The sequence below is a fragment of the Adiantum capillus-veneris genome, chromosome 14, assembly GCF_014529385.1.
Source record: "Adiantum capillus-veneris isolate H3 chromosome 14, ASM1452938v2, whole genome shotgun sequence".
Lineage (NCBI taxonomy): Eukaryota > Viridiplantae > Streptophyta > Polypodiopsida > Polypodiales > Pteridaceae > Adiantum > Adiantum capillus-veneris.
Window position 1 is genome coordinate 4,460,784 of NC_140944.1, and position 24,485 is coordinate 4,485,268.

General features: G+C 46.3%; 1 protein-coding gene across 7 annotated transcripts in view; it reads right to left on the reverse strand.

The window, feature by feature from the left end:
* The window catches only part of LOC147441824 (catalytic/ hydrolase), a 200,580-nt gene that overhangs the window by 52,627 nt on the left and 123,468 nt on the right, over positions 1-24,485 (reverse strand). For 4 of the 7 annotated variants that reach the window (XR_015190154.1, XM_086528214.1, XM_086528217.1 and 1 more), the window contains 2 exons: positions 8,719-8,816; positions 8,355-8,412 (listed from right to left, as the gene is read on the reverse strand). The exons of 1 other annotated variant lie outside the window; for it this stretch is intronic. Coding sequence is in view for 4 of the 6 variants with exons in the window: in XM_086528214.1 (XP_086384340.1) it covers positions 8,355-8,412; positions 8,719-8,816 (156 nt within the window). In the remaining 2 variants the exon portion in view is untranslated. The remainder of the gene's footprint in view (positions 1-8,354; positions 8,413-8,718; positions 8,817-24,485) is intronic. 2 more of the 7 variants (XR_015190155.1, XM_086528215.1) reach the window with 1 other exon arrangement.

The window sequence follows — 24,485 nt, forward strand, 5'->3', positions numbered from 1 at the left end:
GGTAAACATCGCGAAGTAGTTTCCGTACATTCGGTGTAAAGGGCCGGGTTACGAGTGCCCCTAATGCGTCACATGATGGGTGACGGGTGCATCAGTAAGGGGGCATCCCGTAGGCTAAGGAGGAAATCCGAACTAACTAAGAAAATACGCGTAAGAACGCAAGCACAAGAATAAAGATGGGTTCAATGAAGCTTTTTACGAAAAGCAGGAACAATCGCGGGAAGGCAGACGCTTTCCTGTAAAGGAATCTATGTTTGCATTGCATTCGTGCATGTGGTTGCATCCAGGGACGCCTGGGAAGTGTTGTGAAATGCATTGGTTTTAACTTATAAGGTTTTATTGAGTTTTTGGGCAGGTTCAGACCAATTTTAAAATATGTCGGCCGCCCAGAAGATAAAGCAACAAAACCAGCCAGCGAATTCTCTCCCTATTTCGGGTACAACAGCGCAAAAAAAAAAGAAAAAAAAAAAAAACGGCCGCGATCTCTACGCGAGCAACCATTCGTGCCGTGGCCAGGGAGCTATAAAAGCACCACATGCCCTCACTCAAAGGAGGTACCAACGTCAGCAAGAGAAGACTCTGCCGCAAGAGATCGTGAGACTATGAAGCACGGAAGTCGCTTTTTCCCGCGCAAGAGCGACAGGTATCTATTGTGGATTCGCCATACGAATTGTTGTCGCGTTTTTGTGTGGTTTGTTTTGCAGGAATCTCCCGTCTTACGGGAAGGCCCTTCACGGGAAGTACGGCTTCACGCCTAAGTCACTTACGGGAAAGTACGGCTTCCCGCCTAAGTCCCTTACGGGAAGGAACGGCCTTGTGCCCAAGCCCTTTACGGGAAAGCATGACCTTCGGGTCTAAGATTACAGAACGGAGGGGTTTCCTCGGGTTCTCGTGCTTGTATACGAATTCTCCCTGAATAAAAGAATACTCTTAACGAGGGGGGGACCAACCCATCTTCTAGTCCCCAATACTGTGTCGATCTTCTCCCTTCTCTCACATTTGCAAAGTATTTTAATTTTCAGATTTTCAAGTGCTCGTGTACGCTCCCGTTTTGTGACAGTGGTATTAGAGCTCAGACTCCTCTCTTTCTCTGCAAAGAAGGACGATCCGGGAAGAACGGGAAGAACCATGTCGAGCCAAGGGAGAAGCATTGAAGAGGAGCTTCAACAAGTGCAAGCTCAGCTTGCGGAGTTGCAACAAATTTTACTGTTGCCAAACGTCCAAAAGCTTTTGGGCGGAATGAAGAAAACGAATGGAACTGATGCAATCAAGCATCCAGACAACACTGTTGGCTTGAGACCATAGGAGGCAAGAGAAGAAGAACGTGCCGAGGTGCACAAAGGATCTTCGGATCGTAATGAACGGCCTACTCCAAGGAAAGGCCAGGAAAAAGCGCTCTCTTTGCTAGACGAGAGCAAGGACATCTCTATCTCATCTCCATCTTACTCTCCTGATTATACCTCTACTTCTCGATCATCTCGTTAGGAGGAAGCCGCTACTACTACTACTCTTCATCAACCTAAAGATAAGCCTCGATTCAAGAAGCATGGTCGCAAGTCTCAACATCGCATGAGAGTCTTCAAATCGGGCGACAAGGACATCAAGTTCGAAACCTACAATGGACGGAGAGACATCTCCAAAGCACTGTCCTTCATCAGACAGTTTGAAGTCGCCTTTACCAATGGGCACTTCACAGAAAGATCCAAATTACGCCATGTGGGGATGCACCTCAAGGAAACGGCAAGCAATTGGTGGCTAGCCAAGATTCTGGAAGGTTCTCAGGCCAGAACTTGGGAAAGCTTCAAATCTGAATTTTATGAACAATTTCTTCCACCTGACTTCGAGCAGGACATACGGAAGGAATGGGACTGGCTTGCCCAGAAGGAACATGAAAAAGTAACGACCTATGTGGACAAGTATTGGTCGGTTCTTCTGAAGGTCACTCCCTTCATGAAGATTGCCGACAAGGAAAAGAAAAGAAAGTTCGAAGCGGGTCTCCAGCCGCAGCTTCGAAAGAGTATGAAGGTGTATCTGCATGATACTCTTCAAAGGATGATGGAGTCAGCAATCATTGCTGAGGATTTGCACTCAACTGGGACGCCCAGAAAGATGGAGCATAGCACTTACCGTGCAAGACAAAGAGGGGTCTACGATGACCAAGGGGGCCAAGGAAGAAAACGTCCTCCATCTAGAGACGATGATCATTCTAAGAAGCCAGAGGGCACTGGCAAGCGAACTAAGTATCTTTCTCCTACTCAACTCCTAACTTTCAGAGAGGAAGGAAGATGCTTCTACTGTGGTGAGAAAGGACATATGAAACCGGACTGCCCTCTGAAACAGCAACGGCAAGAACAAGCTTCTGCGAGGCAAGAAAAAGCAAGGAAGGAACCCGCACCGCCAAGCTCGAACTCAATTCCAGATGTTCAAGGAAACACAGAAACGGAGAAAGGAAAGCGTCAACTTCTGAAGGGCTGGGGGTCTTTGAACAACCAGCGAGTACTCATTCTTTATGATCCAGGATCCACGGATAACTTCATCTCCCTGGATACTGCGGAACGTTTGTGCCTCACACCGTCTCAGCTTGGCACACCGGTTACATCCAGATCGGCATTCGAGGGGTTGACAACCAATGCAACTCCCGTGCAAGGACAGCTCAATCTTCGGATTGGCGAGTACAAGGACCGCGAATCATTTTTTATGGCACCCATCGAGGGATGTGATATCATCTTGGGTATGCCATGGCACTTTCACATGACACCTATTCCCGATTATGTGGAAAAGACCCTCACTTTTGATCATGGGGGTAAGAAAATAAAGATTCAAGCTGATGCAGGAGATTGGCAGTTCCCAATTGTAAGCCATATCTCCATTAAGAAAGAAATGAAGAAGTGTGTTTCTACTTACTTGATTTTTGCAAAGGATAAAACTAGTAGGGACTCTCTCTCTAGTCTGGAAATTAAGCGTCTTCAATTTATTGAAAAGTACAAGGATTGTTTCACGTGATGAACTCCCTCCGGTACGCCCGGAAGATCACCACATAGATCTCATACCGGGTAGCTCGCCTCCCAATCAACCCCCTTATCGGGTAAGTCTTGCTCAGCAAGAGGAAATTTTGAAGCAAGTCAACGAGAGAAAGGGTTAGTACGGCCAAGTGCTTCACCCTACTGCTCTCCAGTTCTACTGGTACAAAAGAAAGATGGCACGTTTCGAATGTGCATAGACTATAGGTCTTTAAACAAGATCACAATCAAGAATCGTTTTCCGATCCCTCGGATTGATGATATACTTGATAAGTTGCAAGGTGCAAGTGTCTTTAGTCGCATAGACTTAAAGAGTGGGTATCATCAGATACGGATCGCCCCTGAGGATGTCCATAAGACTGCTTTCCGCACAACCTTTGGACTATATGAATTTTTGGTAATGCCTTTCGGCTTGACCAATGCTCCTGCGACATTCAATCGCATACTAGACCGCATTTTCAGCCCGTATCGAGCTTTTACGGGAGTATTCTTTGACGACATACTCATCTTCTCTAAGTCAGAAGAGGAACATCTGAAGCACTTAGACTTAGTGTTTCAAGAATTGCGAAAGCATGAGTTGCATGTGAATGCAAAGAAGAGCGAGTTCTTTCTCTCAGAGATACACTATCTCGGCCATATAGTCTCTCACAATCAAGTCAGTATGGATCCTGCCAAGATCCGAGTGGCAGAAGATTGGCCTATTCCCACTACGGTACATGAGGTACGTAGTTTCCTGGGATTATGTTCATATTATCGAAGGTTTGTCCGAGGATTTGCTCATGTAGAAGGACCACTTCATGACTTGACAAAGAAGAAGATTCCTTTCAGATGGGGATCGAGACAACAAGGAACTTTTGATCGGCTCAAGTACTTGCTAAGCCATGGGCCTATTTTGATAGTGCCTGACTTAAGAAAACCATTTGAGGTTCACTGCGATGCTTCAGGCGATTGCATCGGAGCAGTGTTAAACCAAGAAGGCCATGCAGTGGCCTACGAAAGCAGACAGCTTAAGGATGCAGAGTTGCATGCATCAATCTACGAAAAGGAACTCACGGCTATGATTCACGCCTTATCCAACTGGAAGCACTATCTTCTAGGAGCGGATTTTGTGATCAAGACTGATCACCAGAGTTTGCTGTATTTTCTTACGCAAAGGAAACTATCTGAGAAGCAGATGAGATGGGCAAACTTTTTGTCTATGTTTCACTTCCAGATCCTTCACATGGCTGGGAGTAAGAATGTGGTCGCAGACGCATTGTCTAGACGGCCAAGGGTGAACACTATCACTTCGGTGTATCACCAAGAATTAGAAGCACTACCGGATTTGTATCCGAATGATCCAGACTTCTCCACCATTTGGGAAAAGCTACATCATGGAGAGAATGAGTTCCCCTATTCCATTCGGGACGGTTATCTCTACCACCATCAGGCCATATGTGTGGCGGAACCATTAAGAAAGAAGATCATGGATGAAGCACACGCTTCGCCTTATGCGGGTCATCGGGGTATTCTCTCTACGACCTTAGCAATGGAAAGATATTTCTTTTGGCCTAGCCTTAAAGCAGACATTGATAAGTATGTCAGGGAATGCTTGGTTTGCCAAAAGGTGAAGTATGATCGGCATAAGACGCCTGGGTTGCTACAACCATTGCCTGTGCCTAATGAACCCTGGGAAAGTATTGCCATGGACTTCATCATGGACCTCCCTAGAACTCACACTGGAAATGACGTGATCTGGACCATTGTGGACCAGTTTAGCAAGCAAGCACACTTTATACTAGTCAAGAAAACGATCAAAGTAGATCATATGGCTAGGGTCTTTATAGCACAGATCTTTAAGCATCATGGAATGCCTAAGTCTATTGTGAGCGATCGAGATCCTCGCATGACAGGAAATTTTCGGCGTGCCTTGATGGATAATCTTGGTACAAAGATGAATTTTTCATCTGCCTACCATCCTCAAACGGACGGGCAAAGTAAGATAGCCAATTCCACAGTATTGGATTTGTTAAAAGCTTATGTGTCAGACCGGCAATCTGACTAGGAGAAATATTTGCCTCTTGTCGAGTATGCGTATAACAATACCATACACTCATCGACGGGGAAAGCACCTTTTGAGATTCTCTATGGTAAGCCTTTGCTACCACCCATCCTTTTAACTAAGGATAAGATCTTTGCAGCAGATGAGTTTGTCCGGGATTTGGACACCGCCTATGGGCAAGTTAGGAGAGCTATTCTACGCTCTCAGGAAAAGCATAAGAAAGCTGCAGACAAGCACAAAAGGAATCTAGACTTAACAGTCGGACAGTTAGTCTTACTCAAGTTTGAGAAGGCAAGACTTAAGAAACAAGCGTCTCATAAGGAGAAGGTGGTAAAACTTTCTACCCGTTACTATGGGCCGTTTAAGATAACTGAGCGAGTGAATGATGTCACCTTCCGAATAGAGATACCGCTTAATTGGAAGATCCATAATGCTTTCCATGTCAGTTTACTCCGGCCGTATGTGGGACCGCCTCCAAGCCAGCCTAGTTCTGAGGAACCTCCTGAGGTTGAGGAAACAGAAGAAATACTCCAACCGGAGCAGATAGTAAGTCATAAGGAGCGGCCTCTCAAATCCGGAAAGATAACACGGAAGTATTTGGTTAAGTTTAAGAACTACTCGAATCTAGATGCTCAGTGGATGACGCAGGAGGAATTAGCAGCTTATCCCGAGATACTTGGGGGTATATGTCCAAGCACTACAGTTGAGGTCAACTGTTTAGAAGCCAGGGGGATGTTGCTAATGGGACTATTTTCTTATTTTTAATGATTAATTTCTTTTTTAGGATATTTTATTATGTGCACTAAGAACTGTTAAAACATTGTAGCTACAGGAACTGCCATCAGGAACGGACAACTCTGATGTGTCATTTGATGGGTGACTGTAAACATCGCGAAGGAGTTTCCGTACGTTCGGTGGAAAGGGCCGGGTTACGAGTGCCCCTGATGCGTCACATGATGGGTGACAGGTGCATCAGTAAGGGGGCATCCCGTAGGCTAAGGAGGAAATCCGAACTAAGTAAGAAAATACGCGTAAGAACGCAAGCACAAGAATAAAGATGGGTTCAATGAAGCTTTTTACGAAAAGCAGGAACAATCGCGGGAAGGCAGACGCTTTCCCGTAAAGGAATCTATATTTGCATTGCATTCGTGCATGTGGTTGCATCCAGGGACGCCTGGGAAGTGTTGTGAAATGCATTGGTTTTAACTTATAAGGTTTTATTGAGTTTTTGGGCAGGTTCAGACCAATTTTAAAATATGCCGGCCGCCCACTTAATAAGTGGGCAGCCACTTAGCAGATAAAGCAACAAAACCAGCCAGCGAATTCTCTCTCCCTATTTCGGGTAGAACAGCGCAAAAAAAAAATTTAAAAAAAAAAAAAATCGGCCGCGATCTCTACGCGAGCAGCTATTCATGCCGTGGCCAGGGAGCTATAAAAGCACCACATGCCCTCACTCAAAGGGGGTACCAACGTCAGCAAGAGAAGACTCTGCCGCAAGAGATCGCGAGACTACGAAGCACGGAAGTCGCTTTTTCCCGCGCAAGAGCGACAGGTATCTATTGTGGATTCGCCATACGAATTGTTGTCGCGTGTTTGTGTGGTTTGTTTTGCAGGAATCTCCCGTCTTACGGGAAGGCCCTTCACGGGAAGTATGGCTTCACGCCAAAGTCACTTACGGGAAAGTACGGCTTCGCGCCTAAGTCCCTTACGGGAAGGAACGGCCTTGTGCCCAAGCCCTTAACAGGAAAGCACGACCTTCGGGTCTAAGATTACAGAACGGAGGGGTTTCCTCGGGTTCTCGTGCTTGTATACGAATTCTCCCTGAATAAAAGAATACTCTTAACGGGGGGGGACCAGCCCATCTTTTGATCCCCAATCCTGTGTCGATCTTCTCCCTTCTCTCACATTTGCAAAGTATTTTAATTTTCAGATTTTCAAGTGCTCGTGTACGCTCCCGTTTTGTGACATTGTCCACTAATATACCTAGTCTGCTGCGAAGCATGCTCATCCGGCTACTGAGTCCCTGCTCTAAAGAAGTCGGGGATCTCCCTTTGTGAATGTCTCCCACCATCAGGTCTCCTCAAGAGACTTTCCCTATGTCTGCACAGCTCTGGCAAAAACAACCCGAGGCATCTCTAATCCTGATATCTAATGACTCTAGCCACCAGTCCAAAGCCCTCTCTGAATAGACAGTGAAAGCGGCCTCGTATCTCGTAGTATACCGGACAATGACAAATGTGATGTAACTCTGTCTCTGGCTCTATATGACATAACTCGCATATCCTGGCTTCTGCTGGTACTCTCCTAAATCTGTCAGTCTCAATCTCTAGCTGCTGCGATGATGTGCGCATCTGACCAATAGCACATCGTATCCCATAGGATAAATGAGTTTCCATATAGGCCGGTCTGATCACATATCCATCCTCTATTGGTTGGAGCAGATGCTCTCTGTAGAAAGCCATCTTCGTGCCCAACTCTTGTACCTGTTGTATCCATGTGCTTCTGGTATCTTGTTGAATCAAATCCTGATGTATAAGTCTAGTCGTCTCCACCCGTGTGAGACAAAGGGAGGGTGCATCCAAGGAGTACTGGAATGGAGGCAGTCTATCCATGCTGGAGCCGTGTGACTGAATCCATGATGTCATCTGCCCATACCAACATGTTGTGTCCCCTTGTAGCGCTAGCTGTCGGGATGATCAAGTGCTAGCCGAGCATATCTGTCTCTAGAAAGGTCCCATAAATTATGCATGAAGGAGAGTGATTTAGTAAAGGCCTCAACTACGAGAGGCGGGGCAGCTAGCTCAGCCCGAATAATCTCATATGGCACTAAGGCCTTAGCCCGAATCATCCAAGAGATCATACAGACTAGAGGCCTCTCCATACATCTCCATCCATCAGTGCTACCAGATCTGCCCTGGTGGTCCACTGAGGGCCCCCAAATCTGAATCCCATAGAGCATAGCTGAAGCCACTAGAGTGTCAAAAAGCAGAGAGAGAGAGAGAGAGAGAGAGAGAGAGAGAGATCTTCAAATGCATGCCACAAGGAGAAGCTTGTACTGTCATAATTTTTTTACCATCCCATATCTTTTATCCCTCAGCGAGTTTGTTTAGTTGAGGTATATGATGCAAGTTATAACCTTTTCCCTCGAGCTCCTTGCCTTTGCAAAATGGTGCTTCAGCGCAAGTAAATTCTGAAGTACGTTGTGTTTTCACCCGTTGCAAATGCTTGCACATCCTTGTAGACATTATGTATGGTGATGCAAGAAAAGGCAAGCATGCAATTAACATACTTACATAAGGATACTTAGAGAGCGCAAGAAGAGACTCCCACGCTTTCAACTCAGAATCACTTCTGCAATCAAAGTGACCTCATTAGCAGCAGAAACTTACAAAGAACTAGGCAGTCTCTAATTATGCTTCTCAAGTTGTCAACTTCAATCAATACAAAATGGTGCTAAGCCAAGAAAAATCTGAGTGGCATGAAGACTGGTCTAAATCACATTCCTTATTCTACCTATATGTACAGTTGCCCAATTTATTGACAGCTAGAGGCATAAGGTCTAGAAAACCGACAGAAAAAATTGAGATAGGGTCCTCTGACATTGTCAGAAGGACAACTGGAAAGATCTTTCAACTTGACCAGTGTTGAGAGTTATACAAGGGTGGATTGCAGAAGCCTAGATGGTCAAGGAGAACTTGAGTTGCTGGAAATTGAGAACACAATTGCTCAATGTCATCAATATGTAGAAGAAGTCCCTGCAATCACAAACTTGCTGTAATCAGGACAGGTTGTAAAAACGTCGAGTTGCTTATTGAGGCTTAATTCAACAATGGCATTGTCCAATGTGGCTAAAAGAAATTTAAAAAAGGCCATCTGTGGAGGTGTTTGTAGATGTACACCAGTATCGAGAAGCAAACCAGTGTTGACTTATGGTTCTCCACTCCTTTCAAATGCACATCCTTTAGAGAAAAAGAAATAAAATTTCACAGCTAAATCAAAGTTCACATCAAAAAAAATCCTGGAGTAGGTAATAAATGAGCAGATGTAGCAGAGAGAGGGTATTATTGAGCGAACAGAAGGATCGTTCCATTTATTTAATTAAATACCCTAAAGGCTACAAGCATGTCCCTATATAAGGTAAGGGGGCATTGGGAGAGCATCTTTCTTTCCTTCGGTACAAGAGATGCAGCAATGAGCTCAGCGGGATACATTTACATATGGAGAGGTGGGAAGAGCCAAAAATGGTGGCCAATACTGCTAGTGAAGTGTGCGACCCATTTTCGTCGACAAGAAGGGACGAAATGACCAGGTGTGCTGGTAAAGCATGCCACAATAGCTGCATGCTATTTGAGCTGTCTTATAGGCCATCATACTGGTCCTATATGGTATGGACCGGTACTAAACACGTGTTTGATGCTCTCAGTGGGCCGTACCAAACACCCCTCAAAAAGTATCAAGGCAGACGGCCCTTTACATGAACCACATAGAAAGGCTGCTAATGGGAGCTCACTGCTGCTCTTCCCTGTGCACTTCAGCATCAGTTGTGACCAAGGCTGCAGGGTTACCCGTTGTGCGGGTTCTTGTTCGGGACACACATACACCTCCGAAGGTGGTTTTACTGCCTCGGGTGAGAGGTGGTTGGATCAGACAGTGTGGAGTATTTGAGCCTCTTGAACCAGTGTTTCATTTGCAAATAGATGGGCCATCTTGCCAAGGCCTGTCCACGCAAGAGAGCTTGGCCAACTCCACAGCCTCATGCCCCTAGGGCAGGCCCCTCTTCAAGTTTTGAGTTTCCCCTTACCAGGGCTTCAGAGACCCCCAAAGATCGAGCTCCATTAACGACAGGTAGCCAAGCTGAGGAGGATGGCAACAGGTCCGTGGCCGCCATCGATAGGGCCAGGCGCCTCGCCCGGGCGGCCGTCCCACGGTTCCTCGCCAAGAGTGGGTTCCCACGGGAAACCACTTCAGACCTCTACAACAGGAGACCACCTCAGACCCCTCACCCTCTCTTCTAGGTATGAGGATTCAACCGACCCCTTCCACCCCCCAACCTCCTCCAGCCCCCACCCCCCTTGTTTCCCCACACTTGACATCCCCCCTCGCCACTAGTCTCACCCTTGCCATCTTCAGTCCCCCCCCTCTCTCTTCTCTTGCTACTGGGTCTTGGTGCATTCCTGCAGCACGCCACTGCTTGGGCAGCTCTTTTGTTGCGAGTAGGTTCGTTTGGGAGAGGCAGTCAACCTCCCCTCTTGGTTGAGAAATCCGCCTTTGCAGCTATTCCAGGGGGCCTCTCCAGTTTTGACATCAGCAAACGGTGGGACTTCCTCAGCTACACCTTCACTCGCCTTCTTGGCGACCCCCATGCTAACCTAGAGGCGGCTTTTTCCTATTTACAAATACTCTAGACTCTACAGTTGGACACTCTTTTCCACTTTGTGGTCGAGACAGCAAGATTGGACCTCGGATTTGACACTTTGTTGGCTCCAGACTCAGGCCCTTGAGTTCTCCCATCACACAGGGGGACCTTGGGATCACGATTTGGTGCAGACCCTATGGCCGTTGGCCAAGTCCACAATGACTTTGCCGGATGCCAGAAGCTGTAAACACATTATTGTTCACTTTTTTGCAGATGCGCAGTTCTCCCCTTGCTATGTATACACACATGAGGACTCTTGGGCAAAGGATGTGGCTCAGAGAACTACACACTCATCTTGGGCCTTTGTGGGGCACGTGATGCAATCTCGTTTGTCTCTGGGTCGATCAGATGCGGATAACTCCCCATCCAAACCGGCCTCGAAGATTACTCGCCTGGCTGGTGTAGTAACATCTGTCTTCTCTCACCGACCCCATGAGGATTGTCTCATGGAATATCCAGGGCCTTGGAGGACCACAGTTTGTACACCATCGGGATCCTTTGAGATAGGAGCTCCAGAGACACTTGTGGGTGGACCTATTGATATTCTTATGCTACAGGAGCATCATCTTTGTGAGCCACATTCACCAATGTGCACACGTTTTGCGAGGTAGTTATGAGACATTTGATCAGCTGTTTTTGGGCTTGGTGGCATTCAGGGGGGTGTATATATGACTATTGTGGACTCATGGTAGCAGGCCATTGTGGACGGGGGTATTATTGTGCCAAGCAGGGCCCAATGGATCACCATGCAGGTTCAAGGCAGCCTTGTGGGCTTCTTGAACATTTATGTGCCCAACCATGTGAGTGCACGGGCTGAGTTTTGGTCACATGTTGTGGAGTCCCTTCCTTATGCAAAGCACTAGTGCATTGGGGGGGACTTCAACATGTTAAAGGACCCCTCGGATAGGATTGGAGGCAGCCATGCTACTGTTCACTAGGCTGAAGCCTGAGTTAGCTACTTGGGAGCACCTATGTATGACTATGTAGTATGAGGATTTCTTATGTATGGCAGCATGCATTGTATACGACCCTCAGATAGCCTCTCATTCTCTAGAGTATAGGGGGCCTGCATCTATCTAGAATAGATCATTTCTATGCTAGTGATCACATTTGTGACATGGGCGAATCAATATGCATTTTGGTGGGGACTACTTTTTCTGATCATACACCAGTGATTCTTACTGTGTCAGACAAACAGAGGAGTGCATGTTGCGCATCCCAGAGAGGATTCTATTGGATATAGAGCTCGGAGAGCAAGCTGTGACGATGTGGACAAAAAGCTTGGACTCGCAAGGGGACCCTGTAGAGCTTAGTCGCTTCTTCCTGGAGGACTCTATAGCTCGTTTGATTGCGACCAAGGAGAAGGAGAAGAGACTCCGATGGGGCATTGCCTCCCTACACCGGATGGAGGAGCACCACCCAGGTAGCCCTTAGTTGGAGGAGAAGATGCAACAGGCTCGACAAGACCCTACTGCCAAAGCAGCCAATGACCTTGTGGAGCTTAGTGGCTTCTTCCTCCAGGAGTCTACAACTCGTTTGGCTGCAACCAAGGAGGAGGAGAAGGGACTATAACGGGGCATTGCCTCCCTCCAGCGGATAGAGGAGCACCACCCAAGTAGCCCTTGGATGGAGGAGCAGATGCAGTAGGCTCAACAGGAGCTGATTACCATCGAGGAGCGACGCCACGAGTTTGCCTTTCATTGTCACACATCTCAGTGGACTCAGGTGGGCCACATAATAACTGGTGAGTTCTTTGAGATTGTGGGTCCTCGCCATGCACGCACGAGTGTTGGTCAGTTGACGAAGCCCGATGGGTATGTTGCTATAGAGACTGAGCACATGCATGCAGTCGCTACTAACTTCTACCGTGAGTTACTTTCAACAGAGCCACAGTCAGAGCATCAAGATGCATGCAGAGAGTAGGTTTGGGCACAACTGCCTTGTTTAGTCACTGAGGAGATGCGACATAGGCTTGAGCAACCGCTCTAGGCCGAGGAGCTGTAGGAGGCCCTCAAGGTTCCCACGGGTAGTTGCCCAGGGGAAGATGGTTTGACACCCAGCTTCTTCTTAGAGTAGTAGGAGGTGCTTGGTTGAGACCTTTGTAGTGCTTACCAGCACATTCTGCATAGTGTGGAGATGCCTGACAGCATCAGCGAGGAATTGATCTACCTTATTCCCCAAGGAGGGTGGCTCCCTACGCGAGATTCGGCAATGGCGACCCATCACCATTCTCAACTCAGCCTACAAAATCTTAGCAAAGGCTCTGAGTTTGAGAGTTCAACCACTACTTGAGAGCATTATACATGAGATAAGAATGGGTTTTGTCAAGGAACGCAGTACCCTTGACAACATTTTTACCCTCTGGGAGGCGACTACCCTTGCCCGTCTCCAAGGAGAGGATTTTGCGTTACTCCTGGATTTTGAGAAGGCGTATGACAGAGTTGACTGGGGCTTCCTTGAGGACCCTATATGTTGGATGGGTTTTGTAGTTGCATTGATTAGGGGAGTGTCAACTCTCTATAGGCTTGCCCAGAGTCGCGGGTGTTGCTCGCATGGGGAAGAGGGGAACGCTTCATGCTCCACAATCAGTTTGACAGGACTGCCCTTTTGGCCCCTTCCTATTCCTTTTCTTTGTTGAGGGGATGAGCAAGTTCTTGACCTCACAAGAGGGTTGTTTGCGTGAGCTACAATTGCCTATTCGGGGAGAGGATCTCTTGGACGTTGAGTTTGCTAATGACTTGAGCGCGTTTTTGGAGAGCCGGGAGGCCAACTCGCACATATGTGAGCAGTCTCTTGAGGTGTTCTGATGTGCATCGGGAGCACCAATCAACTGGTGGAAGACAATGGCTTTTTGGGTTGGTAATGCTCCCATACACGATTAGTGGCCTGGAGAGGGCTTGAGGTGGATTCCTCCAGGGACACTAGTATGTTACTTAGGCTGTCAAGTTGGGTTGGATCTGTTACTAAAGCAGCAGACTGCTCCTCTCCTCCTTTTTGTCAAGAGGAAACTGCTACATTGGAGCTCAGCATGACTTTCTTTTGCTAGCAAGGATGTGGTGGCCAACCAGGTGCTATTGGCCACTATGTGGTACATGATGTCTTGCTAGATTTCTTGAGCTCTTGCATTAGCCAGTTGGAGCGGCTGATCAGGAACTTCTTGTGGTCAAGGCGAGACTCGCAGTCGACTCCAGCCAATGTCTCCTAGCAAGTCATTACTTTACCTTGCTCTTAGGGAGGGTTGGGGGTCATTGACCAAGCACGGCAGAGTAGAGCCCTCCTTGGGAAGCTTGTGATTTGCTGGTGTCTATTCACAAAGCAAGAGATATGCTGAAGACTGGATGTCAAAGGCTAAAGCTAGCACCATTGGTGTGAAGCTAGGATGCCCAGTTTCTCCCACACTATCTTGGCTCTACATCGACAGGGTGGCTGATTGCAAAGTACATGGAGGAGGGGAAAGGATCGACTTATCAGTACACTAGTGTATTTCATGTTATTTGCTGATGTTATCGTATTAGTTTCTTTGTCGCGTGGAGGAGTGCAGCGGCATCTCCATGCACTTGACAATTTCTGCACACAGAGAGGTCTTGTACTGAACCTTGGAAAACCAAGGTCATGATCTTCCAAACCTAAAGATAGGGCAGGAGCCAAACCACTCACATTGGCAAGGGGTTAGATAGAACTGGTTATGCCATATGTTTACTTGGGGGGTTACTTTTTCTGCAGCTGTGACATGCTTTGCTACGGGATCCTTTGCGAGAGCCAGGTTGGGGCTTTGGCAGCTCTACACCTGCAATACAAAGCTCAACAAGCCAGCCCCTACTGCCAAAGATGCTATACCATAAAGACCATTTGAAATAACATTCAAGCAGAAATGTCTTCGGGGGACATGACTCATCGATTACTCTCATAGGTTCTCTTCTCAACCTGTTGATTTCCACAATCAGATGTTTTTATTTTTTTGTAAGAAAAGCGATCCTTCCATTAGTTAATGATAACTACCCAAAGGCTACAAATCACGTCTCTCAAACTGACCCCTGAGTGTGTGTATCAGCTCCAGCCAACAGCTCCAGCCAAATGTCTCGAACAGTCTCTGCCATTGGAACAGGCCGAGTTTTGAAGATGCAGAAGCAACGGGCCCGCCAAATGAACCAGAGTGTCGGGCCACAGATGAGCTTGCGACACCATTCTCTGTCACTGCACCATTCCACTCTGTGGCAATCTGCAGTGTAAGTGAACCCTCCTAAATCACTATCATCTTGCTGGTGGAAGCCAACACAAAATGGAGTGTTGTGCCCATGAGAGTGGACCAAGCTGCAGCACCCCAAGTGTACTGTCGGGCTGTAGAGAGGGCTGGCATCAGTCGGAGAACCCGAAGCCAAACCTGTTGTGCCATGGGGCAGTCCCACAAACAATGTTGCTCTCCACGAGATGGGCACAGGCTGCACATGCTGCCGAAAAGCCATTGTGTACCAATCAGCTCCCAACTGTTGTAGCCCTGTGTGCTACCAACCACTAGACATAGCAACTCTTCTCGACTGCGTGTTGTCCACAACCACTCCCAAAAACCTTTCAAGAACTCACTTGTGAGACCCTCCTCTTGCCAGTGAAGTGTTGCAGCTGGGCGAGCCTCTCTCTGTGCTGTTACAATGTGTCGCCCCAAACGCGTTGTGTATTGGAAGAAACGAACCCCTCAGTGATTGGCAAAAGCAAAGGGATTCTGCCAGAACCACTCTCTTGGGTCCCTCAGTACTCGTACCAGAAGGCAGCTTTGACAAGCCCAAAGCCGCCAATGTCTTGACTCAAGATCTACTGGGTCAGGATCGATGACACAAGTCCTCCACAGATGCCCACAACTCTAATCCTCTCAAAATAGCACTCTTAACAGGTGTCTTAATGCACTAAAATTACATACCCATGCAATCTCATCCAATTGGAATATTCAGTAGTTGGCACATCACAATGCAACACAAATGCTCACATATGCATGTTACAAGACATGCCATGAGATGTTCAACGACTCCCTCATCAATCCTCCCGCAAATAACCTAAAAGGTCCAGGCCATGAGATATAGAGGCCTTTTACAACCAAACGCCTCCCAGACCGCAGCTTGCGTCGTTTGGAGGTGCCGAGAGTAACCACTACTCAGACAACAGCAATACTCTCCCCGTAAATAACCACAAGGGTCCGGGCCATGAGTAAAAACAACACTTTTCAAACATTCAATACTCCCCCCTCAAATAACCACGAGGGTCCAGGCCATGAGTATGTGCAAGCATTCTCAAACATCAATTCTTAGTACTCCACCCGGGAGTAAATCACCAATCATTGAAACCTGTATTAAAACCAAAGTCAAACAGTTCAAATTGGCACCAAGACAGGTTTAAAACACATACTATCCATTTCAAACAAATAACAAACGGGATCATCAAACAAGTTCTCAAACAGAACTCAAAAAACTTCTAAATCCAACTAAAAAAGCATTCTCGACATCAGCCGAGCTCAAAAGTCGACAGGGCTTTCATCTTGAAACCTGCACCAAAATTAGGGTTAGATTCCTTTCATAATGTTGTAGCCGACCGCAACATGATCCATAAGCTCTTGAATAGTCGAAACAGGCCTCAACAAGAAATTTCCCTGTGGAGACGATGGTAGCCTTAAGATATAGCAATCACACTGGGCCTCCAAGGTTGTCAACTCGAGAAAAGATACCTATTGCAAGATGTCGAGAAATTTCAAGTTGTAATCTGCTCGGGTTTCTGTGGCAGGCATTTCAGGATACCCCACTTTGCCAGAAGCTGCACTCCGAAGAAAGATGTTTGAAGGCATGTAACCTCGCGCAAAAAAATTTCTTGAAAGCTTGCCAAGTCCTCGGAGTGGGTGACTTGGTAGCTATAGACTTCCACCACTTCATGACACTCCTTCTAAGAAAAACCGTGGCTCGAAAAAAAAATTGATCCTTCTTGTGCGAGCGATCTTGAATTCCTTATGGCTTATGCCCTCTAAGACAGAGCGATGAAGATGGGAGCGCGCTCGATGTGCGATGGAGTAAGGGTGGCAGTGGCTAATAAGTCCGGGGTCAAGACACAAAGATTCTTTCATAAAATTTCTTGTAAAACTTGTAGGCGCCATCTTGCTCTATTTGCTCTTTGGTAGGACCGGTATGCTTCAGAAAAGCACACGCTTGAAGCTATGATACAATCGTCACGGGGACGGGCACCACGTGCCAACGGAAAAGAACACACTAAACAACTTTAAGCACTTCAAATTACAACTGAACTGAAAGAGATGCATCACACACAAGACGGGGAGTGGTGGAGTTCCACCCTGAGAGAGCATTGGCCCCAAACCTTGGTCCCCCCTTTCGGTATTTCTATGTATTGCTTAAACTCAGTGCAATGCCAATACTCCATCCTCTGCACCTCTACGCAGGAGTGTGCTAGAGAAAGAGCCCTTGGCTCATATTTAAATCCTTTGGCCTATGAAAACCAGTTACTTGAAAAGCATTAAATTCTAAAAGCATCTGGCCCAAAAGCTGGCGTTTAATCAGCCAGGGCAAATTACGAAAATCCGTATTGCCACGTCAACAGCCTGTCAGCGCGAATTGCGAGCGTCCGTATAGTGCCACATCAGCATGTAAGTGGAAATTGTGGAACGTCTATACAGCTGCCACGTCATCATCTTTTTACGCAAGGGAGTTTTAAGTGTGTATGTGTGCCAGCTTTACTTCTAGTGACTTGGGCCCCCATCGAACGGGGTCCCATAAGTTGGTAAAGACTTCTTAGGGTTCAAGCCCCTCGGTCGGGATCTGTAGGTTGGCTCCGTTCTTCAATGGCTTGACACATCAACAATTTGCAACGGTCTCCCTCATCCAAGAGGTATCATGTAGAACTTGAACTTTGAATCTGCTCATAGGTGCTCTCTCTGACCCAAAAAAAAACAAATGTCTTGTACACAACCGTAGGAAAGACATGTTGACACACGGTGTCTCTCCTCAACAAAACGTCTAGAAATCTCCACGGATCACATGCAAAGAAATCGGTAGGCAAGATGATGAATATTGGGACATCTCCATGTGATGCAAAATCTGTTAAATAGTCAAACTCCTCAGTCAATTGAAGGGACTCACTCTCCTACTTGCCCCCAATAGTGCCTGTTGTAAGAGGCACATACAGCTCGATCTCCAAAAAGGCTGCTGAACTGGTCACCTTAGGCTGATCATGAGCTGCCTCCGACTGTTGGTCCTCATGCTCTACAGGTATGTCCAAGTCCTCTGAAGCATCCTCTCAATCCTGGTCAAGTAACCCCTTCTCAGCAGGTTGATCTAGGGGCATTCTCTTCCTCATCTCACCTATATCTCACTACCTTTCTGTAAACAAGAATAGGTTTTGCCTGCCCCTGTCTACAATATTTGTCTCTGTCTCTGTGTCTGCTCGTCAGCATGCTGCTGTTGAACACTATGTTGTTGACTCTAACCCCTCTGATCTCTTCCATATTGTCTAGCAACTAGTTTGTCCTATTTTCTCCCTCTAGGGATATCCCTCACGAGATCCCCCATCTCTAGGGAAATCCCTCCCTCTAGAGAAATCCCTTACCAGATGCCCCATCTCATGACATCTAAGGCATTGGTTTCGTATGCCCATAACCACAATCCTCTATGAGTGTAGCACCCCTTTCCACTCAAAAGTAATAGTATCTAGAAACTCTGTGGCAGGTGTAATAAACACCTCCATAGATGGCACAAATGCCTGAGTCTATCTCAGCATGTCTGGCAACCAAAACTATGTAGGTAACTCTCGAAAACAAATTCTTACAAGATACTTGCGGACCTGGTATCTGTCCTCAAAAGCAATTAAAGTAAAATCCTCATACCACGGACGTAGGAAAATCAATATGTCCCCAAAGTGAGAGAAGCGCAAATCATGACCCTCGGCAAGCTTTTGCAATGAGATAATAGCAATGAAAGTATCCCTGTCCAAAAGAATGTCGTCCTCCAATGAGCCTTCATCCAAATGAGCCTTCTTCCAAAGTGGCTAGATTTTTACCCCAGCATAGGAACATCCGACTAGGTGACCGACAACACCTTTGCGAGAGAGAGAGAGAGAGAGAGAGAGAGAGAGAGAGAGAGACTCAACATTGTCACCAATCTTGTGCTCTAGATCCTTTGAGATGACAAATGATGGTGCCATAATACTCCAGTGAGTCAAGGCAGGCCAGACACAAAAAATATCACCGAATTCCCACCTATTGACACACTAAACCAATACGCCAAAACACTCCTCAACCAAGCTCAGAGTGTGTGAGGCTGAAAGAGGATAAATGTGAGTTCAGAGGGTGACAGGAGAGTGGCATGACTGTGGCCTAAATCTAAGGGCTCAAGGTGAAAAGAGAAGGTGGCGGGCTAGGTGGACTAACGGATAAGGTTCGGGAGAGATGTAGGCAGAGAAAGGTGTTGTATACAGCAGGAGATCAGTTAAGCAGTAGCAGGTGAGTAACACCTGCACCAAGAAAGTGGTGCAGCAGCAGGGGTTGGAAAGCATGGGTGGGTATACAAGTATGGCTCAACCAGTGGGTTCAGGAGGGATACAGGCAGCGAAAGGTGTTGTATACAGCACGAGTTCGATTAAGCAATAGCGAGTGAGTAGCAACTGCAACAAGAAAGTGGTGCGGCAGCCGAGGATGGAAAGCACGCCTGGGTATGCAAGTATGGCTCAACTAGTGCTCTGGTTTCACATAGCAGGGCAGCTCACAAAGGTAGCTAGCAATGGTGAGGGTTAAGAAGGCAATTGCGATGGATGACGGCTGAGGCGGAAACAACAAGGGGTAGCGCGGATGGAAACGAATATCAAAAAAGAGACGAGGAAGGAAATCCAAAAGAATAAGGCGCTCATTGTACAAACAACCATTGAGGAAGAGAAGATGCGCCAAGCCCGTCATCTCAATGTACAAGTGACTGGCATAAAAGAAGAATAGGGGTCCACACCGGAGAGCGATGGGAAATCCTTATGCACAAAATTCGGGTACAATGAAGAGGAGGAGCTACCCTGCTCCAAAGTGTTGGGGTATAAAGCCCAATGTGGTCGCCCAGGTAAGTGGGCGGGCCTCCAGGTATGTACACATATGCTTTTGTAAAAACCTAATAAGAACTCACTATGCTCTACACATTACAGTAGAGCGAGTTCACCATATCGTCGTGCTCTTCTTCTCGCACTCTCTCTCGCATCGCACTTCCGCTCGTACTCCTTCAACTGGTATCAGAGCTCAGATCGAGGCTCGGGGCAGCTGCAGGAGGCTAGAGTCACCAACTCAGATTGGAGTGAAATTCGACAGGCGAAGACACGGCCCCAAATCTCGTGGGTGAGCCTGAAGGGTATGGTGTTGTCAGAATTTCATTCTGAGGTCATCTCGGCCACCGTTCGGCTTCGACAAAGATCTACGCAGGCCATTTTCGACTACGTGGTCTCGACGGGTGCAGATCCGACTCTGCAAATTTGGGGTTTTCGGCCTACGACTGCAGGTGCTGAGGATATCGACACTCCCAGAGTGCTGATTTGTGGTTGTCTACACATCGAAGGACGGCTCACAGTTCTTGGAGGCGTCTCACATACGACACGGGCGTATCTACACACAGACTATAGGCGACATCCACTGGTTCATCAGGTAGCTTGTGTTTGTTGCTTGATATTCCAGATTTCATCTTGACATTGCAGGTACTTCCACATGGGATGTATTGTCAGAGATGATGTATGTCTGTTGAGCGTTTGCTGGCTGTGAGTCACGCAGCAAACAACCGCCACAGCGGTTACAGCATACAGTGGGAAATTTGTGGATGTATGATTTTGTGGGAAGTCTATGTACTGTCAGATCTACTGCAGCCTTTGTTGAGGGTTGAGTGAGGTTTTATTGAGCTGGGGGATTCTCGAATGTTGAGATCCTTTCGGTGATACAGGTCTTGGAGCGATCCCTCGAGCACCCTTAGATAGGCAGCTAGGATGTATTGACTGTGAGTTAGACAGTTGGGATTGCATCTTTGCTTTACTGCCGTTGAGGCATTGTCGCAGTCTATGCTTACAGGACAGTGACAGGACAGTCACAGACAGTACAAGTGCAGGACAGGTTTACCCGCAGCTTATAGTGTCAGAGAGACTGTGTTTTTTGAGCTGTTTTTTGGTCTGTTTTTGACTACACCAGAGCCATTTTACAAAGGAGACTCTGCCGAAATTTATGCAGAATCTGAAGCTTTCTTGGTTCATTTGACAGGTTGATATTGGTTCAGAGGTCAGTTTACAGGGAAAACTCTGCAGAATTTTTCCCAGGAAAGTAAACCACTGTGAAGCGTAGCTATGGTTGGATCACAGGACACTGCTCTTTACAATATCAAGAAGCTGTATGGAACCAATTTCCCATTGTGGAAGAAGCAGATTTGGCACGTGTTGGTACAAAAGAAGCAAATAAAACCTATAAAGCTCAAGGAGATAAAACCAAAAGATATGGACGAAGATGAATGGAGCAAAATGGATGAATTGGCACTTTCTACCATTATGTTGACTTTGGCAGAAAGCGTTTACTTCAATGTAGCAGACGAGATGTCGGCTTATCAAGCATGGTTAAAGCTGAGTGATCTTTATGAGAAGCAGAGTGCAGCTTCACAGGTATACTGGCTTAAGAAGCTTGTTGACTTGAAGATGAAAGAAGGGACACCTATGTCCAATCATCTGAATGAATTCAACACAATCTATAGTCAGTTGTCAGCTCAAGGTGTCAAGTTTGATGAACCTGTTAGAGCTATGTTCCTGTTGATCACATTGCCGGAAAGTTGGGACACTTTTCGCACAGCTTTGAGTAATTCTGCACCTCCAGATGGTTTGAACATAGCAGGTGTAGAAGGAAGTCTGCTTACTGAAGAAACCAATAGAAAGACAATGGACAAAGGCAAAGGAACAGCCTTAGTTGTCAGGGGAAGGACCAAAGAAAAGTACAAAGGTGGAAAGAGGAATCAGTCTCGTAGCAAGTCCCGCAGTGCTAAAGGCAAGAGTGACATAGAATGCTACCATTGTGGCAAGAAGGGTCACATGAAAAGAGACTGCAGAGAATGGAAAGCAGAAAAAGGCAAAGAGAAAGCTGAAGACCATGGTGAGAAGAACAAGTCCTCACTGAAGATTCAAGAAATAAATGTGACAAACACTGTTGCAGAGGATGACAGTCTAGTGTCAGGAGACATCTACTTCTTGAAGAATACAATGGACTCAACTCTTCTTACAGCATCTGATGGAAATGCACTGAGTGACTGGATTATAGACTCAGGGGCATCACTTCATGTGTCTCCAAACAAGGAGTGGTTTACCTCTTATGTGACCACTAAAGATCATGTTCGGCTAGGCAATGGGCAGACATGTGAGATCTTAGGTGTTGGAGATGTTCAATTGAAGTTTCAGAATGGCTCTTCTTTCACGCTGAAGAATGTGAGACATGTTCCTGCAATTACAAAGAGATTGATCAGCACAGGTTTACTTGATGATGCTGGCTACGTCACCATTTTTGGACAGAACATGTGGAAGATATCCAAGGGTTCTATGACAGTAGCACATGGAGTAAAGTCTGGAGGACTTTACATGATTTATGTATCAAATGTCTCTAAAAATGTAATCAATGTAACCGAGCAGCCGAACGTTTCTTTGTGGCATAGCCGGTTAGGACATATGTCCAAGAAGGGAATGGAAATCTTGTCTCGTTCTGGTTATTTGCGTGGCTTTTCATTTAATGATTTTGAATTCTGTGAACATTGTCTGTATGGTAAGCAAACACAGCAGCCACATAAGCATAGAAGCAGTAGAAGAGATACACAGTTGGCACTTGTTCATAGTGATTTGTGTGGACCTATGCCTAACCTATCTCTAGGGGGAGCTTCTTACTTTATGACATTTATAGATGATTACTCGAGGAAAGTATGGGTTTACTTTCTCAAGCACAAGGATGAAGCGTTGAGTGTTTTCAAAACGTTTGTGACACTTGTGGAGAATCAGAGTGGCAAGAAGCTTAAATGCTTACGCACTGACAATGGTGGAGAGTATGTTTCAAAGGCGGCCTTTCAGGACTTTTGTGAGTCAAAAGGTATAAAACGTGAACTTACTGCTCCTTACAATCCTCCTCAAAATGGTTTTGCTGAGAGGATGAATAGGACCATACAAGAGAAGGTCAGAAGTATGTTGTCTAATGCACAACTGCCAAATGGGTTTTGGGCTAAAGCTGTATCAACAGCTGTTCATCTTGTAAATAGATCTCCTAGCAAGGTTTTGCAGAAGGATTCAGTGCCAGAGATGGTATGGTCAGGCAAAATACCCTCATACAAGCATCTCTGAGTCTTTGGCTGTGAGGCATATACTCACGTTCCAAAGGACTTTAGGAACAAACTTGAGCCAAAAAGTAGAAAGTGCATCTTTCTAGGCTATGGTAATTCTGGTGAGATGGGGTGCAGACTTTGGGATCCCGAATCCAGAAAGGTTGTCCGCAGCAATGATGTTCACTTTAATGAATCCAAATATCATTCTAAACCAGAGAGGGTTGAGGAGATTAGAAGAGTTGTCTTCCAAGAAGATGGACCTGCATGTGCAAGACAAAATGTCAGGGCTCAAGAGGAGCAAGGACAAGATAGAGTGGAACCACAGGTTGTGGTTGAGCCTGAGCCACCTATTGTGCGTAGATCTGGACGTGTCACACGACCTCCTGATAGGTTTGTTCCATCTATGAACTATGTCATGTTGACTGATTGCAATGAGCCTTCATGTTACAAGGAAGCAGTGCAAATGAAGGACTCCGGGAATTGGCAATTGGCCATGCAGTCAGAGATGACAGCTCTGAATAAAAACAAGACATGGAAGCTAGTTAAATTACCACAAGGCAAAAAGCCTCTACCTTGTAAATGGGTTTACAGGTATAAGATCACCGCTCATGATAGTCAGCCAAAGTACAAAGCAAGGCTTGTTGCCAAGGGCTTTAAGCAAGAACAAGGCATTGACTTTGATGAAGTCTTCTCTCCGGTGGTCAAGATGACTACATTGAGATGCTTTCTTGCATTGGTTGCCATATTAGATTTGGTGTTGCACCAAATGGATGTAAAGACAGCGTTCTTGCATGGTGATTTAGATGTGGAAATTTACATGCAACAGCCAGAAGGGTTTGTTGAGAAAGGCAAGGAAGATTGGGTATGCCAGTTGTTAAAGAGTCTTTATGGCTTAAAACAATCACCGAGGGCATGGTACCATAAATTCCACAAGTTTATGCTTTCTCAAGGCTACAAACGTAGTGAGTTCGATCACTGTCTATATACAAAGAAGGCTAAGGATGGTAGTTGGCTGATCCTTATTTTGTATGTGGATGACATGTTGATTGCTGGCAAGCACTTGAAAGAAATTTCAGCTTTGAAGTCAAAGATGGCAAAATCGTTTGACATGAAAGACATGGGTGAGGCAAGTCATATACTTGGTATGCGCATTGAGAGAGACAGATCAAAGAAGTTGATTTGGTTATCTCAGACAGAGTATATTGACAAGGTTTTGCGACGTTTCAATATGGAGAAGGGAAAGGCACTGAGTGTTCCATTGCCACCATATGTGAAACTTAGCAAACAAGATTGTCCTGTGTCTGAGGAAGAACAGGCTGAAATGGATAAGATTCCATATGCGTCTGCAGTGGGTAGTTTGATGTATGCAATGATTGCTACTCGCCCAGACATTGCATTTGCAGTGGGAGTAGTAAGTCGATACATGTCAAACCCAGGCAAGAAACATTGGGAGGCAGTGAAAGGAATATTGAGATACCTGAAAACTACAAAGAGTATGCGTATATGCTATGGGAGTCAGGAGCTAAGTGTAAAGGGTTTTACAGACTCAGATTATGCAGGTGACTTAGACAACCGAAGGTCTACGTCAGGGTATGTCTTTACATTGGCTAGTGGAGCAGTATCATGGCGTTCTAGATTACAAGATTGTGTTACTTAGTCTACTACAGAGG